This window comes from Rhinolophus sinicus, linkage group LG05 (genome assembly GCF_036562045.2).
Source record: "Rhinolophus sinicus isolate RSC01 linkage group LG05, ASM3656204v1, whole genome shotgun sequence".
NCBI lineage: Eukaryota > Metazoa > Chordata > Mammalia > Chiroptera > Rhinolophidae > Rhinolophus > Rhinolophus sinicus.
Window position 1 is genome coordinate 108,012,069 of NC_133755.1, and position 20,699 is coordinate 108,032,767.

The window sequence follows — 20,699 nt, forward strand, 5'->3', positions numbered from 1 at the left end:
TGTCAACAGTTTAATTTAAATGATTCTCTTAACCAATTTCTGTTGAATGATATGGATGAAATACATACTTAAATTAGTTTTATCTGAAGACTTCTATGAATAAACGAAAGAAATTAAAAGTTATTAATCTGACTAATGTATATATGACTGCTTATTATTAACCTTTATAAAGAGCTGGCTAGTAAATTTAACATTTATGTAAGTTTTTAAAAGCCTTATATAGCAGACTAGGTATAACTAAAATTTTCTCTCACAAAAACAAGTTTGTGTCTGTTCTCTTCACTGCTGTATCTGCAGTGCCTAGAATCCCATCTGGAATGTAATAAAGTGTTCATTTAATGTTCGTTGGATGAATGAAATTTATTCATGTCCAAATGTTTTGGAAAGCATACTGTCTTCTAAACATACTCCTCTCCAATGTGGATGCTGCTTATAGCATAGATGCATACCTTTAAATTAGTATTAGGTAACCTGAGACCTCACATGCAAAGTAAACCTTGGTTTAGTGAGTAGATATGGATTAAAACACATTGAGTTAAGAAAATGTTTCGAACAACCAACAGAACTGTGGTTTACTTAGACTCTAGGATGTATGTGTCTGTGTACAGACACGTTAATCAAGTTTGGTCAGGTCCTCTAGGCCTCTTGGTCTGTTGAGAGATAGACAATGGGTCTACTTCTGACCTGAGAAAATAACGTAACTTTACAGCTTAAAAAGACTTTAGATCATGTTTCCAGAATCCCCTTTGCAGGAAATGGAGAACAGGTCAAGATTAAGGAGTGGTGCTCTGAAATATGAGCTGCATCTGCTGGTTGCTCATTTATTTGTCCACATTCAGCTTTAGCATGAATCACTTAAAATAGTCTTGTCTTTAGGTCTATGAAGCACTGCTTTGAAAAGGCTAATTATTTTTGGTTCTCTCTATAGAATGTCACTTTGGGCTTCAATACTAACAACGATAACTTATGGAAACAAGTTTGAATATATGCTAATTGGTGATAAGGATAATTTATATCTTAGAAAAATCATGAAAATATATTGCATGTGTATTCATTTGTCCCTGAGAAATAAGCTAAAATTTTAAGGGAATGGTTAAAATGTTATTATTTTTATTTTTAGAAATTATTATAAACATTGTATGTATGTCTTAGTAGAATCATTGTCATTAAGAAAGTCAGTTTTGCTCTTCTCTTCCATAAATATATATATATATATATATAACGATACTGCTTTAAGCTAAAAATTCTGGAATAAACTGTAAAAATACAACAGTAGATAAATGGTAAAACATGACTAGAACTATTTAGTTGGTATTTATAGATCCTTTAAAAAATATTTCTTTTTGAACATATTGTATAAATTAAAAGTATAAAAGACAGAATAAATCCGCATCTCTTATCTCCAGATATAAAGAGTAAATCTTGAAGGCCATGTGACTCAATTGAATATAATTTAAGACCAATAAAGATTTATCAGAAATACACACATATCAATGTCTTATGAAAAAAGCGGGACTTCATGGATTACCCACTGTTTATATATTGAATTATTTTGGTCAAGCAACCATTTATCTAATCCTTTAACCTTCAGTTGGGGTATAGAATGTACCAATTATTTTTATGGAATATCTTATTAAATTATTTTGTAGTAAATATCCATACAATGATATTGCTTAAGTTAAATTATTCTGTCCTCTATTGTTGTAATAAATGAAAATGAACTTTGACAAGTTGAAAAGTGCCATACAGGTATGCGCCTTAATTTAAAAATCATAGAGGAATCATTTTTCTTAAAAATTCTAAATGAATACAGGGAATGGGTGCCAAAAAAATGTATACAAGTGGACACTTTGGTCAACTGCTAAAGCAGTGGTTTGCCATAATCAGAAGTATCTGGACGCTGATGGTAACCACTTTGAGCACCTCTTGTAATTGCAGAAGTCAAATGTGATTTGTATTCTTTTATTATTGGTATATATTGAGTATTACAATTTTAATACAGTTTTCCTTTTTTAAAAGGAGTATACATTTTGTTGGCACCCTCTGTACATAATATATCCTATAATACAGTATATATACAAAGGTAACATCAATCAAAAATACCAAATAAAGAAGTGTCATTTTTTTAAGCATAGACTTCCTTATAAAACTCTTTTCCTATAAACTATTGGGACACTAAATTGCTCTAGACCCCAAGAGTTTGGACCCTATAGTCCAAAGATGAAGTCAATCTGCAGTAAGGTGGAATTGGCCAGAGTTCTTTGTGTGGTCTGATTCTTTATCTAACAAAGGTACTCACATCCAACTGCTTACCCAAGTGTATGTGGACAATTGCAATAGCCTCCTAGAAGTGTATGTATGCTGCCTCTAATTTTGTTTCCCTACAGTCTACTATCCGTTCTTCAATTAATCTATCTAAATTTCAAACCAAGCCATGATACCCCCACTCATTCCTCCTAAAAATTCGTCAAAGGATTCACAGCTAATCAAAGATACATTCTAGGGTTCTTAGTGAGGCATGAGAGTCTCTCTGTGCACCTGATCCCCCCAGTCCCAATCTCTTCAGGAACATCTCTTGCTCTGCCTCTTCATACTTTATATTCCATTAATTAGCAACTTGTGCTTCACCAACCCTGACCATCTGCTGTTTCAAATTTCCATATCCTCCAAACACACATTTCTTAAGTTCTGAGATCACTATTGCAGCCTATCATTTTTCCTTCATAAGAACTTGGCTTTCCATCACTAGGTGACTCATTTATTTTTGTCCTTCCAGGGAAGCCTGAAAGTCTGTTGTCATTTCCAGAGTAGTGTTTCCCTCCATTTGGAAATCCCTGCAAAGTCTATTCTGTACACAGAGATCACTCTGCATGTCAGAAATCTTGGCAGGAAAGCAATCAAGCCCTGTTCCTGTTAGGAAAATATAGGAATACTTCATCCAGGAACAATTCAGTTTACTTTCTTATATTTCAGATTTCGTAAGATTTTATTTGGCCACTTGAGCAAAATATTATTCAAATCTTATAGTGTAAAAGTTTTAGTCTTCTGCAAAACTTGTTAGAGCTCACAATAAAGCATCTTATTTTACCACTCATGTGCTTATGTGCTAAATTAAATTCTGATACAGGTCAACAAGAAAAGACATTCAATTACTAGGTTACCATGGGAAGTAGAATTGCATTTATTACTTATGTGTTTCTACATTTACTTCTCTCATCACTAACAAATAATATATTTTTCAAATAAACCATTACTGATAGTTTATAAAAACTCAATAGTTCTCTCAAAAGATATGCCATAAATACAAGTGGATAATATATAAGAAATATTAACAAATAATTCCTACATGATTACATGCATTGATGATTTCTTACATAGAACAATACATCCAATTTACTAAAATTTCTCTGAAGATAGAAAATAAGCATAAAAATGATGATTTAAGCATTTATACCCCAAATTTCCTGGAATCATTCCAGATAAGATGTTTTATTACATAATTTTCTAACACATGTTTAAGGAGATCTTTTTAAAAATCCATCATTGTATGTAAATATTTCAAAATTCCTATTTGGAATAAAGAGAAATTAAAATATAGCATCATTGTCTAAGAGTATATACACGAAATATATTTAATAATCACTTCTACAAAATATTTTGTATTCCATAATTTAACAACTTAATTGAAAATTCCTGAACATTTAAAATTTTTCTATAAACATACTAACATTATGCCCTTTGACTATTCTATGTTTTGTTCATTTTTTGAAGTGGCCTAAAATTACCTATCTACTTGACAGAGTTATGGCCAACTATCAAATAAAATAATTTCTGTGGGATTGTTTTGAAGGTAAGATTCTGTTTTGTTATTGTAAGAAATAGCATCTTGGTCCTTATAACCAAGTGTATTTCATGTGTACTTTAGAGAGCTTAGTTTCAAGCCTAGGAATAGGGGCATGATTAAAATGAAATTATAAATATTTTTTACCATAAGATGTATCAATCTATTCAATATTAAGAAAATATTAAGATTTCAGTATTATGAAAAGTAAATAAGGCTGCATGTAATTTTGAACGAATCTTTTTTTAAAATTAAAGTTTATTGGGGTGACAATTGTTAGTAAAGCTACATAGATTTCAGGTGTAATTCTGTATCACATCATCTATAAATCCCATTGTGTGTTCACCACCCAGAGTCAGTTCTCCTTCCATCACCATATATTTGATCCCCTTTACTCTCATCTACCACCCCCCTACCCCCTTACTCTCTGATAATCACTAAACTATTGTCTGTGTCTATGAGTTTTTGTTTCTTATTTGTTTGCCTTGTGTTCTTTTGATGTTTTTGGTTTATATACCACATATCAGTGAAATCATATAGTTCTCTGCTTTTTCTGTCTGACTTATTTCGCTTAGCATTATAATCTCAAGATCTATCCATGTTGTCACAAATGGTCCTGTTTCATTTTCTCTTACCACCAAATAGTATTCCATTGTACCACAACTTATTTATCCATTCATCTATCGAAGGACATTTTGGTTGTTTCCATGTCTTGGCCACCGTCAATAAAGCTGCAATGAGCACCGGAGCACACTTGTCTTTATGGATAAATGTTTTCAGATTTTTGGGGTAGATACCCAGGAGAGAGATTGCTGGGTCACATGGTAATTCTATTCGTAATTTTTTGAGGAATCTCCACACTGCTTTCCATTTCGGCTGCACCAATCTGCATTCCCACCAACAGTGTATGAGGGTTCCTTTTTCTCCACAACCTCTCCAATATTTGTTACTATTTGTCTTGTTGATGATAGCCATTCTAACTGGGGTGAGGTGATGTCTCCTTGTGGTTTTTGTTTGCATTTCTCTGATGATTAGTGATGTTGAGCATTTTTTCATATGTCTATTTGCCATTTGTATGTCCTCTTTGGAGAAATGTCTCTTCAGGTCCTCTGCCCATTTTTCAATTGGGTTGTTTGTTTTTTCGTTGTTGAGTTGTATGAGTTCCTTGTATATTTTGGATATTAGCCCCTTATCGGAGGCACTATTTGCAAAAAATCTTCTCCCATTCAGTGGGTTGCCTCTTTATTTTGTCGATGGTTTCTTTTGCTGTGCAGAGCTTTTAAGTTTCATATAGTCCCATTCATTTATTTTATCTTTTACTTCCCTTGTCTTTGAGCTCAAATTTATAAAATGCTCTTTGAACCCAAGGTCCATAAGTTTAGTACCTGTTTTCTTCTATGCAGTTTATTGTTTGAGGTCTTATGCTTAAGTCTTTGATCCATTTTGTATTAGTTTTGGTACATGGTGACAGCAGTCCACTTTCATTGTTTTGCCTGTGGCTTTCCAATTCTGCCAGCACCATTATTGAAGAGGCTGTCTTTTCTCCATTGTAATATAATTCTAATATATCTTAATATTTTAATATATCTTAATATGTCTTTATTTTATTTTAAATATCTCTTCATATTAATTTTTAATTCTCAAAATTTATTTAAGTATTTCCTATTATTTCTCAACTTTTTTATAAAACTGTTATTCTTGAGTTCTTTGGAAGTTGTCTTTTACCTGCTTGTCTACTCCTGTTTGGTTCTTCGGGAAAATAAAATTAATAAATTTGTAATCAACAGTAAAATGTACTTTTTAACCAATGTCCTTCAGAATTTCAACTAATGATGTCTAATTTTAAATTCTGTGTTTCTAATAGTTCATGCCAGTTTTAAAAATGTCTTTGATAACACAACCTCCCATCTTATCCCCTATAAGTAAGCTCTATCTTTTGATATAGCACCTGGCTATATAAGCACTCAACAAATAATCGTTGAATGAAAGAACACAATTTTTAAGTCTGATCACATTTCAAAAAATATATATTTTTAAATCTCAGAGAATAGAAAAATATCAATGACTGATGATCTGGGCTTCTCTTCAGTATTTAAATATCCCCCAGCTATATTGTGCACACAAAAAAAAATTGCGTGCAAAATAATTGTGCCAACTCTATTTCCAATATGGATACAAATAAATGAACAAATTCAATAACTTATACTCCTGACTAAATATGAACCTAGAATGTATTAAATATAATAATCTTATTTCAGAAAATATTTGGTTGCTTCTTAACAGAATTTGTTTACATCACCATAATTCAGCCAATGAAAGAATATTTCTGCCAGCAAGTTATGCATTTAATACTCTTACTTGTTATGGTATGACAAATGGAATGTCACTTCACATGTCCAGTTGCATGGTTTAAAAACTGTATTTTCTCTTGGAAGACATATTATCAAGTCATTGTGAAGGGTAATATATTATTTAGGAAATTATTAATAATATAAAAATGGCTCTTAAGTGTGGTTTAATATTTTGATTAAAATATATAAATTTTCATATTCTAGAATGTCAGACCATGTTTACTGAATTTCCTTGGGCTACGACCTTTTGAGTATCAGAGACTATTTGTTTTTTATCTTTCTAACTTTAATACCTCACACATTAAGTAATTAATAAATGTTTGTTAATAGAATTAAGCTTTGTTTTAGGACATTAAACTTTGTTTTAGGGTGGTGAGAATGAAGTTCTAAGTAAGGTACTATTTCAATAATAACCTGAATATATTTATGGATGATAAATCTTGTTGTCAGAAAAATGTTTAGCATCATAATCATATGTAAATTGCTTTCAAGACTTCACTAAGACTTTTATTCTTTTCCCCATCAAACTGTTCAAGTAAGTTAAAGAAATGGTTCTAGATATCTAGAAACTTGCATTCTGAAAAAGTAATTCTTAACATGAAATTTATTTATATAATAAATAAATGTTGAACCTTAGTTATGTGCAAAGCAGGAAGTGATTTCAAAACCCCTAAATCATACTTCCTTCTCATCAATGTTTATAATCTAGTGGGAGGAATAATACAATCCAATAGTTAAAATAAAAGTCCATTATTGATATAAAGCTAAATAGAAGTTAAGGAAGGCAGAAGATGATTAAGATTGGTTGATTAGGAAATAGTTAATGAATGTGGTCTATTTGGAGTTGAACTTGGAAAGGCGATTTATTGTAGGCATGGCTAGAAGAGCTGGTGTTTTAGGTGAAGAAAAATGAGAGAAAGGATGCAGTGGCTTCACTATTTCCATGAAAAATTGTAGTGCACTTTGGCCATAGAATGAAAATAAGACATAACCTTGAGAATTTGTTGAGAAGCAATAATAGCCTAGTCTACGATGATTCTGCAGAAATGCAAAGGAAAGTTAGCTAACAATGCGAAGTTATTATTTACATTGCAAGATAGATTGAAGTCACAATTGATATAAACTAATCTGATGTTCTGGTTGTCTGTACATTAAAAAATAAATACAAGGTAAAATAACAAATGGATACGTTTTTTAACTCTTTGATGACTTCAATTTCACATTATTTTAACTCTTGATTTCCAGACAAAAACTCATAACTGATAATTGACTATCAAGTGTCAGTTTTCAGGTCTGTTTGCTTCTTAATGATCTACTTATATATTCCTGGATTGGGGAAGAAAAGATATAAAACTATACTCAAAGCAATACATTTTCAAAACCTTTCTTTCATGTAGTTTTACTTGTATCCTACTTCCAGAGACTACTGCTTTTTATCAAGAAGCACAGTGAAAGAGGCTATGAAAAAATCTACCTGAACATGGATGTCAGGTCCAATCATTTGAGTTTTATACATGATGACAGTTATTTAACCACCACTTAACTGATATCATCAACATAAAGATATAGGCAATAACCCTGTACTTCCATAAGCCATGTATCATATGTACATACACAATATTATGCTGTACATTATTTCATTTGATTTCATAACCTGCTATTCATTGCTTTCATAAAAGCAGATCATCTTTTATTTGGCTATGCCATTTTTCTTGTGTAACTAATGTAGTATATTATCTTTGCCAACTCAGAATCATTTGAATATGAAACAACAATCCATGATGAACGTATACTAAAGGTTTATCTCAACCCACATTCACCACATAAGAGAATAACAAAAATAATAGCTTGTGGTTTTTTTTGTGGTTTTTTTTTTTGAAGGTTTGGATGATCTAATTGGCATTTATTTTCATTAGAGGTGAAAAATATAATATCATCTTGAAAGAGAACACAAATATTTTTATAATATCCCATTGAGAGATATGGGTGGAACCATAATATCTATTGTTAAATCTTACCATTAATAACAACCCTAAAACAAACTTTTTCTTTTTTTTGAACACTTGGCACATAAACATTGCCAAAAGTCTCACTTGGCTTGATAATGGTTTATATGAGTCACTTACAAATTCAGATTGTTTTAGGTCTGAAACAATAGGTCTGGAACATTCAGAAAATACCACCATAGTGTTGTTTTTCCATTTGAGAAAAAGAAATAAGTTGTTAACATGGTTTCTATCTTAATGGAGAATTTAGTTATATCAAGGGCTTATATTAGTTCTCACTTTTTTCAAAGTACTTTTTTAGGTAAATTATATTGACAGCAATAATCAAAAAATTAATTTTAAAGTTTGATTATATAAAAAAATATGTGAACAAGTCCACAGATGATTGAAGAAGTTCTTCTTAAATCTGTGACCCCATGATAAGGTATCAGTACTAATTCTCATAAAACAGATAATCCATGATAAGTAGAAGTGACTACAGTGAAGACTATTGAAATTCAATTTGTATTATAGATGTTTGAGAGATTTAAATCACATTCCAGCTAATAACATGAAGTAGTTCACTCAAACACTAATGCCTGTTTTAAAAAATAAGTTCTTCACTTGTGTTTAAATTTCAGAAATCATTAAAAATTGAATATGACACTTTAAATTATCTCAGCAGTGTCCACCAATAGACTCAGACCACTAAATTTCAGGATCGTAGCCCATATACAAATAAACTATTTTTTCCTTAGAAAACAGATTGCAGACTATTATGCTGCCACTGAGCTGAAGAATTGTCTTCTACTAGAAGAAGTAATGAAGTTAATTACTAAGTAGTTAAGAAGTTATGGACATAAAATAATTTATTTTAGTACATTTTACCTTCCCAGTGTCCAAACTACCTTAGTATGAGCATCAGATCCCAAACTTATGTACGTAAACATACACTTTTACTTAAATGCCCTAAGTGATAGACACACACATACACACACAACACAACACATGTCCACAGTTTAAATGATAAATTCTAGAGGACATGAGGTAAAGCATACTGTTAATAAAGATTACTACTAAACTTCTTTTGCTATTTCAGATCCAGAAAAAAAAAAACTTAATTGTATATTATATTTCAAAATATTGGATAGTGCATGAGTCTAGATATAAACATTTTAAGGGTAAATTTTCAAAATTATTAAATGATATGTGGTTAGATACTTCTTATTAGCGTAATGAAACATGGTAGAGGTAGCACAGCCTGTATATATAAATGAATAGAATGAAAGGGTGTTGGCAGTATTGGGAAATAGTGATGGATTTTACAAGATTAAAACCAACTGGCATTTTATGAAAGTTTTCATTTTCTGCCTGGATTTTATCTAAACTAAACAAAATAAAAACAAACATACATTTAGATTTCTCAAATTTCTTATGATATGTTCCCTTGGGAAGAATATCTGGAAAGAATATCTGACAAATCAGTCTGTCAGGTATCATACTTTAATATCTATGTGGGGGTTTGCCAGAATGGACAAAAATGAGTGCTAGTCTTTTCTCCTTGAAGAAAAGACAAGAGTTGGTAGAATTAGTGCTTGCAAAATACACTACTTAATTGTAAAAATAAGTTGTAATATTTTAACAGAAAGTTACTTAAAGATTGATAGAAAAGGAAAAACATTAAGCGAGTGAAATTATCCATTTCTGAATTTTGACATTAGTAGTTTTGGCAATTTATCTGCACATCATTAGAACATCTTTTACCCAATCATCTTTGTCGTGTATTAAAGACCTGGTCTTAAGGGCTTAACAATTTTCTTGATGTGACAGAAAGCACAATGATTTCCTGTCCCTCAGAAAGTCTCTTCACCTACGTACCTACCTACAATCCTATGAGCCAGAACTAATAACTTTTCCATACATTAGGCCTTGGTTTTATTAAAATTATTTTATAGTCAAACTGCAATAAGTATGGAACCCTTGCAGAATTCTAAGCATATTAATTTTCAAAAGTATATTACATGGAATCTAGTCTTTTGTTCAACTTATTTTTGCTCTCCCCCATTTGCCTCTGTGTTAGGCCCAGATTTTTTCACCTTTTCTAAGAGGTATACCTTTAAAGGACTAAATGACAGAAACCTGGAGTCATTCCCATTTTTCAACATAACTTTTAAAAGAGAACACACTCTTACATGAGGTTAGAAAAGAGATGTGGAATTATTTGGGGACAAGGCAGGAGAGAATGAGGATTATTTCAACCACTATTTTCTATGGGCTTTTGAGGACACCAAGTGCAACCTCATCTTTGGAAAAATAGTCCATTAAGTGAATGTTTGCCTCCGGAAAGCTAGTTTACAGGATTACTCATTCTTCAAAAAAAGTGCTGAAAGCTTGTGAGAGTGATTACTATTCAGCAAAGCAGCAGCTGTTACGCAGTCAGGATTCTATCTCTGAAAAACAACAGTTAACACTGTGGTTGTATTTTTTCTAATGCATTGCTTCAAAACATTATCAGAAAAAAGTACACTATTTCTGTTAATTACGCTGACTTAAAACCTGATGTGTCATTTCATTGACTGTTATTATTGTTTCTTGAAAACTTGTTCTTGTTTATATATTTTTTTTTTAATTTGAGTTTAGAAATATTCCAAGCAGATCAGCCTAGCAAGTGTAGAATTGTGAATTTAATCAGTAACTTCTAGGTATGTGTAGGAACATATTGCATGAGACAGTAATGTAATTTGTGACAAATGTCTACACACAAGCTTTCATATACCTTTATTCTGTCTTTAGAATTTGGAATGATGGGAGATCATACAATTAAAAGTCAGCGACCTCGATCTGTTCATGAAAAAAGTGTCCCTCAGGAACAAGCTGATGCTGCTAAATTTATGGCACAAACTGGTAATACGTTAGTTACATTTTTCTATTTATTGTTGTTAATTTAATGAAACCACTGCATGTTTTCATAATCTTTTGCTGCACATTTGTCAGTTTTTGGAGCTGATATTTTTTTTGAACCATTTTTTTGTCACCAGTTAAAGTCCATAAATGAAGTAGCTGTGAATTGAAAAGTGCACAGAAAATGTGTAAGATTTATTTCGCTTTCATTATGGGACATTTAGGATTTACATATTATTATTTAATTATGTTGATTAACTACTTAAACTGTATCATTAAACTTTTGAGAACGTCAACAAAGTTATTTATTTCATCAATAATCATTATTGGACATTTTAGAATTAGAATTTTAAATAGTACTTTGGATGATTTAATTTAACAGTATTTAATATGTTGAATATTTTTTCAAAAGTCATATATCACATAAATATTGATTGTTAAAATGTATAGAAATGTTAGAAACAATATTTTCAGAATTTAATATTTTTGATTTGTAAAGACGATTTTGTTATATAAGCTAAATAATAAAAAGGTGACAGTCTTTTTTAGTAAGCTGTAATACATACCAAATAATTAAATATCAACAAAAATAACTTTCTAGTTTATAAATTTTTTAATCCTAAATTAATTATTTAAAAAATCCCTCCCTCCAATACAAATAAATACATTCATATTTTGGCTCATCATGATAAATGATAAATAGGCTATAATTTCATCATGATGCATTACGTGTGGTAAATTCTTAGATGAAAAGATGTTTAAGTTTTGTTGTGAACATTTTCAGCTGTCACTTTTATTTTAGAAACTTGGAAATTAACAGTTTTATGTTTTTATGAAGTTTTATGCATTTCAATCTAAATGATCTGTTTTACCACTAATACAGAAATTTTTACTACATGACCAGTCTTTTGACGAGACATTCAGAATGATTTTGATGAAATTCCCTTGAAGAATGAATATTTCCTTTAGTCCATATGTTCTAGGATAATATTTGTTCAGAAAAATATATTTGAATCTGCAACTAAAAATGCAAATTCTTAGTGAATTGTACTGTTGGTAATGGGTGAGTAGTAGATTTTAATGCATTAGTTGCAAGTAGGACAAATAATTCTCATAACAGGAAGGATGTTTAGAATAAATTCTACAATAAGGACATCTGTTTTAGCATTTTTATGTATATGCTACAGCCAAATCCAGAAATGAAGAAAACTTGTCTATCTGGATTTTGGTGCAGACATTGGTTTACTGACATGCCTTCAAATTGGGGTCACTTAGGAGTGAAATAGTAAACCATAGTTTTGAATTTCCAATATTATGGTAAAAATAGTTTATGCTTAATATTATGTAAACTTGCATCTTACATAAATTCACTTTTTGGATTTGCCTCTGACATATACCAAGAAAATTTAGTTTTCATGAAAATACTATTTGCATATTCAAATCACAAAGAATATTATGTTATCTAGGAGAGAAATTGCTAATTTCTGTTTTCATTTATTCATTCTTTTCCAGGCATTGTTTTGTATCTAATATATAATAATACATCATTTGGTAAAAATCGATGACAAACTTATTAAGTAGATCTATGAGGAGCTTTAAATTCATTTCCCCATATTGCAACCATCACTCAGGAAAAGCAATGAACTTCAAAATTACAGTTTGAAGATATTTAATGGATGCTCAAATTGATGAATAATAAATATTTATTATATAATTTTAAACCAAGGATAGTATAGGCAAATATAAATTCATGTCTAATACTTGTTTGAAATTTAAATTACTATGCTACTGATAAAAGACTGGAAAACTGCACTACTTTAAATCGTTTTTTAAGTACATAAAAAACTTTTGACACTAGGTAATTATAAAGATAAAAAGAAAGTTGTTTTTTTACCTTAAATATTTTCTGAGAGTCTACATTCTGTGGGTGTTAAGTTAGTTATTCTGAATAAATACAGCTAAGTGTCACACAAAATTTTACAAAAATTAAGTTTTATTTATAAAACTTTTCTATTTGTCTTCCAAACCAAGAAATGGTTGTTATATAAAAACAATGATAACATTGATAACATTCATTTGAGAACAAATAATAATGCAATAGAGGTAAAATTAAATAATAAAAGGTATTATAATGTTGTTTTTGTATTAGTCTTAAGGAAAAACAAAACAAAAGCAATCAAAATTTATAATTTAAGAGTTACTTCTCAAAATGAGTAACCTGGCTTCTCAATCAATAAACCATGTATTTAAAAAACAAAGTTTCTATAGTTTATAAAATGACTGGAAACATTTTTTTTTGTTTTGTTTTTTAAGAGTAACATTTGGTAAAGTAGCATTACTTTATCAAAATAACTTCATCATTTTGGTCAGTCCGTTAATTGATACAAGCTAGTTTGAACAAAAATGGACAATGCTCCAAAAGCCTAGTACACAACTTGTATTTATGGTCAAGGGAAATAAAATGAAGTAATAAGATACAGATATTTAATAAAAATATAAATGCCAATAAGATGGCTTCAGACAAACTTATTTAGAAAAATCATCTTTTATTCCAGTAGGGAAAAAACCCTACATTAGTAATATAGACTACGTTTCTAAAACAAAAAATACAAAAGTGTGTTTCTAATTTCATGATCTTAACATACTAGCAAAATCTTATATTAATGTTTTGTTCATAATTTAAAATGTCCTGTCATACATTATCTCATTTAATCTTCACAAGTATATTTTGAGGTAGAGGTATTACTCATTTTATTGAGCAGTTCAGAGAAGTAGACTGACTTTCTCAGTCACTAAGCTAATATTCAGTAGCTTTCCATCAAACACAGGTCTTCTGACTTTCATTGCAGTGCTTTTCCAGTTTCTTTTCATCTTTTGTGTCAGGTAAAGAGCCTCAATAGTGACTTAGATACAGAGGCCTTCTACACAATGTTTAATATGTATTCTCAGTTGCAAGTTAAGGAACCAGATTAGTTTTTGCTACCTCCAAAGACACATACACTAAAAAAAACGGAATACTTTGTATTATACTTTACTATTTTAATGTTAGTGAGTTTAAAAAAAAAATACCTTTCTTATAAAATATATTAGCTACTTCTCACAATGACTCACTGTGCTTGACTAGTCTTCACACCTTTTGGAATGAGGAAGTGACAGCATGGAAATCATAATTATTCAGTGGAAATGTCATTTGAAACTATAGCAGATGAAATATAGCAAGGTCACTTGTGTAGTAGGTAGGCCAGTATTTGAAGGGCAAAATTTGATTCATAATTTGAAAGCCGACATTTTGTTCATCTATTTATTTTGTTTTTGATCAACAAAATTTACCATCAGTTTCAGGGAGTGAAGAAGGCCAATTCTGAGCACCAAGCAATCTCTCATGATCCAGGCATCACTACTTAGCCTGTTCAAAATCATTATAGTAACATATATTCAGAAGCAACCCAAATTTTTACATTTTTGTACAGAATACATTTAAAATTAGATCTTGATGATGATTCATTGCTTAGTTTAATTAAACTTTTTTTCTGCCATTTTAACAATGCAAAGGTAAGAGAAGGACTGCTTTTGTGGAAAAATGTAACTTTTTATTCATAATCAATATATTTTACTTACTATAGAATTTTATTTACTATAGAATTCACATTGTTCAAGATTTTCTGGCTTTTAATTAATAACATGCAACCATAATAGTTCTACTTAACTTAATCTCATCACAAACACAGGTTGAAATATCGAAAGAAAAATTTTGCATTATATTGTCCCTAACTTTAAGCTTAAATTTTTCATTGATAAATATATATGTTCATATATACATATATGTGTTGATATTTTTAATGATTGTAATATTATTGGGTTTATAGAATGATTTTAATCTTGATAGAGTATTCTTTAATGTAAGAGAACAAATTATGAGGCATGGCTTTTAATATTATTCAAATGGTCATCTAATAACTTTTTAATGAATTATATATAAATTGGTGAAGGCAAAAAATATTGAAATAAACAGTGGTGATCTACATAGGTAGTATTTCCAGGACACACATGATCACAACACTGAAAAAAAGCCCTATTTAATGTAATATATCATCCCAGTTACCCTTGTCTGTAGTCTTATGATATATATCCAGTTATAAATACAATAAAATCTATGCCTCTGGGTATATAATGCAGACCAATGTAAGAGCAAATACTTTATAACGGTGCTACCCAAAGTGTGGTCTGCAGAGCCGTACTTGTCTGTAACCAGTTGTTATGGGCCCTCCAGGAGATTAAAAGTTTACACCAGAATGTAAATTCACCTACTTTATCAAGCACATGTTTTATTTCAGCCAACACTTTTCTTTTTCTTGAAAAAGAAATTCTCAGTGAAGAAATCAGTGAAGTGAGTTACGTTCTGGCCCAGTGTCCATCTGTCCTGAAGGACAAGTCTGTGGACCTGCTGCCTTCAATAGTACTGCGAGTAATCTCTATGTCATTTCCCCACCTTTCAAAAAGGATGGACAAAGGCATGATCATATTCTGTTCTTTGAATTCTATTCCAAAAGCAAATTCAAGCGGAATCTATAAAATACAAGTTGCTCCTTGATTTATATCACTAGTGATACAAAGTTTTCAGAACACTTCACTTGTAAACATTTTCAACAACTAAATAATTAATTTAAATAGTTCCTGCCAATGGGTAAACGACCCAATTTTGTAATTGGGGAAAAGCAACTACACGTTTTCAAATCAGTGTTAAAAATATCTCCTGAACATAATGCCAGAATAGAATCAGAAGCCGGTTGCATTGGTCTTAGAAATTATTCACTTTAGTCTCCTTGGGACATGACTTAACATAATGTTACAAATTATATAGAAACAATAGATATTGTTTTAGTGCTTTGTAGGGCCCTATTTCAAAGTACAATTTAGCTCCATATTAAAGTAGTAGAAAGCATAGAGGAATTTTCTTTCATTTTAAGTAAAAATCACTTTTTTTACTCTAGGTCATGTGGAAAATTTGTGGCAGAAGGTTTTCAATAAACTATCACAAAATAAATAGCTGTCATAGGGTGAAAAAGTAGGAATTGCACTAGGAATAAATTATAAATGTCAGTGTTCAGCACATTAAAAATTAGATATGCCCAAACCGTCAGGGCTCCACCTCATCCAACATTGGAAAGGAAGTTATACAATAAAGAATTAGGGAAGAATACATCATTATATTCCTGTTCACCAAAGCCAGAGTAAGTTACCAACACATTTTGCTTCCTCTTCCATCAAAGTGCAAAGCCTGAAGAGAGTCACTTCAACAATCATTCCTGTTCAAAAATGCTGATGGGCCCCTTCATTGTATCTGTGGCCCAGTGGAATTGGTGAAGAATAGTTTTGCTAACAAGGTTGTAGCAAACCTGGACCTTATATTAGCATGATATGCATAGTATGTATCTCCCTTTACATTTCTTTTTCTCTGCGATGTTTTCTTGCACCTTTTGATGTACTGTCACATTTTTACATTTAAATTATTCTTGCATGTCCTAATGTCAGTTTGGTATGATGCTTACTAGATGACTATTCAAGACAGTATTTCATGTTTATTTGTTGTTTTGCACGCAGGTGAATCTGGTGTGGAAGAGTGGTCCCAGTGGAGCACATGCTCAGTTACTTGTGGTCAAGGGTCGCAGGTGCGAACCAGAACTTGTGTATCACCTTACGGGACACACTGCAGCGGCCCATTAAGAGAATCAAGGGTTTGCAATAACACTGCCCTCTGTCCAGGTAGTGTTAGCAGCAACTACAACTGTGGATGTTATTGAATTGTGTCATGCTACGCATTTGGAACAATTGATTTGTTATTTTCATATGAACTGGGTATAGGCATTTTAATTAGAGCGGATACATGTGATTCTTATTCAACTGTGAAATTTTATTATGTAATGTGATTATTTCTGCTTTTAGAGCAGTCAAGAAATTACATAAGTGACTCCCTTATCCTAACAACTATAAGCTTAAAATGTCTAATAGTGTTTAAGGTTCAGTATCTTTTCTTATTTTAGAGGGTGAAAATGTCCAGTTGAACGTTTGAAGAACAATGTAATTTTCCAGCACGCTAGAAATATCATCTCTACCCATTGCCTAAGGCAGTGTTTCATTTAGTTGTTAAGGCAGTCAGCTATTTTCCTACCAATTATTTGACCCTTTTAAGGAAAATCATGCCCCTGACCAAAGGACTTTCTGTTTATTTCATTCAAGTGACTGCTCTCATCAGAGCTATCCACTGCTTTGTAAACTTAAAGTCATTAATGGAAAAAACAATATATATATATATATATATATATATATATATATATATATATATATATATATGTACATATAATCTTGTGTGCTAAATGGAGCACAACACAACAGCTTGCTCACTTAGGGTCAGATTTTCCACATTATAACACTGTTTTGTTCTCATTTGATGCATGCATGCATATTGCAGGTGTTTTTCCCTCTTCAAACTGCTGACTTTCATGTAAAAATAACTACTGAGAAGAATCTGAACTTTCTTTAATAAGTCCAAAGCAGATAATATTGTGAATCTCCAGATTTATATTTTGTTCAGCCATTTCCTGGATGGATGATATTGGCCACTGCATTTGCATTTTCAGCCTTTCCAGAAGCCTCCAGAAGGAGGTGGGCATAAAGAAAGAGACAGGCCCTGCAGCAACCTTTCATTTGCTAAACTGTGGTTTAGAAGTTTTCTGCTGAGTTTCTTTTCTAGAGATGGCTGATTCTGCAGTTGCTCAAAGCAAGAGCAGAAAGTGGGTGGCCTGGGGGAAGCTCAGGGATATTCTCAATTTCCCAGCAGAATGGGCAGGGGCAACCCATAAAAAGACAGTCTGGAGGAGTTGGTGTTTAATGGGTACAGAGTTTCTGATTTGCAGGATGAAAAAATTCTGGAGATCTGTTTACAGCAGTGTGAATATACTTAACATTACTAAATTGTACACTTAAAAATAGTTCAGATGGTAAATTTTACATTATGTATTTTTTATCACAATAAAAGAATTTGGAAGAAACAAAAGTTAAAGGAAATGGTGGGCAGAACATGGAGGAGGAACAATGCAATGAGGTGGAGATCCCTTTATAACAGATGTGGGAGATACAGTAGATGAAGGTAGGATTAAAAGCTAAACAGTGCAGAAAGCTGTAAGGCAGGGAAGACAGAATAAATAATGTCCACTGAAAACCAGAAAAAGTCAATGAGAGTCAGGGGGAATTGGACTAGACGAGAAAAACAAACAAACAAACAAACAAACACCCATCAAGTATAAAATAAAAAGATTCAGAGGGAAAAAGTAAGTTGGTTATGGAAAGGGGAAGACAATGAAAAAAGATGACAAAAACATGGGCCCTAATGCAGACAGATTCTAGGAACATTAGGCAAGAGAAGGGCGATGAGGAGCAATAAGGAACTGGGGTTTTTAAGAATTATCATTTCTAAATTTTATAGGTCAGATGTCTTCATAGATAAATACAAATGGGTTTTCACCTGGGTGTGGGTAAAGTACATTATTGTCTGGAATAATACTTAAGGCTGACCCCTATTTACAGTATTTATGTTAAGGGTTATCGGGTCAAGTTCCCCACACTTGCCCATGAGAAAAGTGTCAATACAAAATTAAGCTGATATCATTTTGAATAATAAAGATCCTTTCAGCATCATTTTGAATAATCAAGATCCTTTCAACAGAAGGATAGAGTCTAAAGGCAAGTGGATCGCAAGATGGAAGTCTGAGTGGGTGTTCAGTGTTCTCCACCACTCTCCATTCAGAGCTTCCTTTCCAGCCACTAGTGATGCACAGTCATATGGTTGACATATGGGACACTCTATCAGTCTGCCAGAGACTGCTGATTAATCCCTTCACTGGGCATGGACAGCATCTGTAGTGGGACTAGAGTGCTCTTTCTTTCACTCAGTGCCTGATATCCAGAAAACTGAAGAATATTCTATGATTATAAATTTGTTCCGGAAAATTTTTTAAACCTCTTACCATTTTGGCCACTGGAGAAACTAGTAATTACTAGTTTCTCTTCACCATCATAGACATATAGGTTTGTCTTTCTAAATTTGATAAAAGAGTGCTGATAAGAAGATATATGTGTCTTCTAGTCCTTGTAGTTCAAATATTGAATTAGATTGAAAAGAGTGTCGGTAATTTCTTTTTCATGTTTCAAACATGAATGATTTAGCAACTTCATTATTTTGAAAATGTAGAGTAAGTATCCCATTGTAAGACATTGGGATAGCTTTTATATAGATGGTTATTGTCTTTGTTATGAAATGTTTTGTGTTAAATATTTTGTTCAGTTATTTGCCATACTGGTAAAGACGTATTTCTTTTCAATACACTACTGCATGAAAACAGTGGCAAAAAGTGAATTTAAAAACTTAAATAGTATTTTAAACAGTATAAATAGCTTTCTGAAATAATACTTTAAATTACCAATATTTCCAAGAAGAAAATGAGCTCAGAAATCAATAACCTACTTGTCACACTGGATACGCAAGTATATTTGGCGTTTAATTAATGAAAATAACACAAGGACAAACAGAATATTAAAGTTACTTTCCACAAAATATGAAGAATGATAGAATTAGAGCTTATATTTATTTGCATATCAAAGGCAAATCAGTAGTGTAAATTAGTTACCTTTTACCATACTATTCAAATTTCAAAAGAAGGGTTGTCTTAATTAAATTGCATACTAATGTCTTCTACTATGGATCCTAAGATAACCAGCCTTTTGCAAAATTGTTGCTTTTGACATAGTCTCTTCAAAAACTGTTATTTTGAGAGCGGAAAATGATAGAAACTCACAGAAAGTAAACTGAGGATAGTAGGGAGCCACGTTAAATTTTATATTTCCTGTCCTGATTTCTGACTGTCAATTTTATGGAAGACCGTAGTTTCTCAACTTCAGTACTATTGACATGTTGATATAGGTAAATCTTTGTTGTGGGGAGGCTGGCCTGAGCATTTTTGGATGTTTAGCAGCACCACTGGCTTCTACTCCTTAGATGTCAGTAGCACATCTCCTTCCCCTGAGCTGTGACAAACGAAAGTCTCTCTGGACATTGCCAATTGTCCCCCGGGGGGCAAAATTACCCCTGGTTGAAAAGCATCGGTCTACTCTATATGTATTCTATATATGTATTCTAATCCTTTGGTACTTTATTTAAATTAAGGAATTATATTGAAAATGTTTTTGTAAATGTCACAGTTTTCACATCTATTTATTCTTAAGAAATAAAAAAACCTTTTTACTTAAAGAAGTTATTTTATATATCCCAATCTAAATCATAAGATAATTTGTATTCTTATTTTAAACTCTGGTAGTAATATAGTTTGTGTATTGTGTATTCCTCATTTCATCTCTAAATAGCACAGAATAGAGATGTGATAATATAGCTAGTCTCAGTAAAAAAAAAACTATAAAAATTGATTAATTTTATTAAAGTTTCTTGGTTTTTCAAATACGTTTTTCAAATGGACTACATCATTTACAAATTTTCATCCTCTACTGAAAAATAAAGGAATTTACATAATATTTTCATTAAGATAAAATATCTAATCTTTAACATAAATC

The 20,699-nt window shown here is 31.4% G+C and overlaps 1 protein-coding gene across 5 annotated transcripts in view; it reads left to right on the plus strand.

Moving 5' to 3' along the window:
• Nucleotides 1-20,699, plus strand: part of ADGRB3 (adhesion G protein-coupled receptor B3) — a 681,550-nt gene that overhangs the window by 256,504 nt on the left and 404,347 nt on the right. For 4 of the 5 annotated variants that reach the window (XM_074333154.1, XM_074333156.1, XM_074333152.1 and 1 more), the window contains 2 exons: nucleotides 10,971-11,081; nucleotides 16,680-16,841. In XM_074333154.1, coding sequence (XP_074189255.1) covers nucleotides 10,971-11,081; nucleotides 16,680-16,841 — 273 coding nt within the window. The remainder of the gene's footprint in view (nucleotides 1-10,970; nucleotides 11,082-16,679; nucleotides 16,842-20,699) is intronic. The other variant, XM_074333155.1, reaches the window with a different exon arrangement.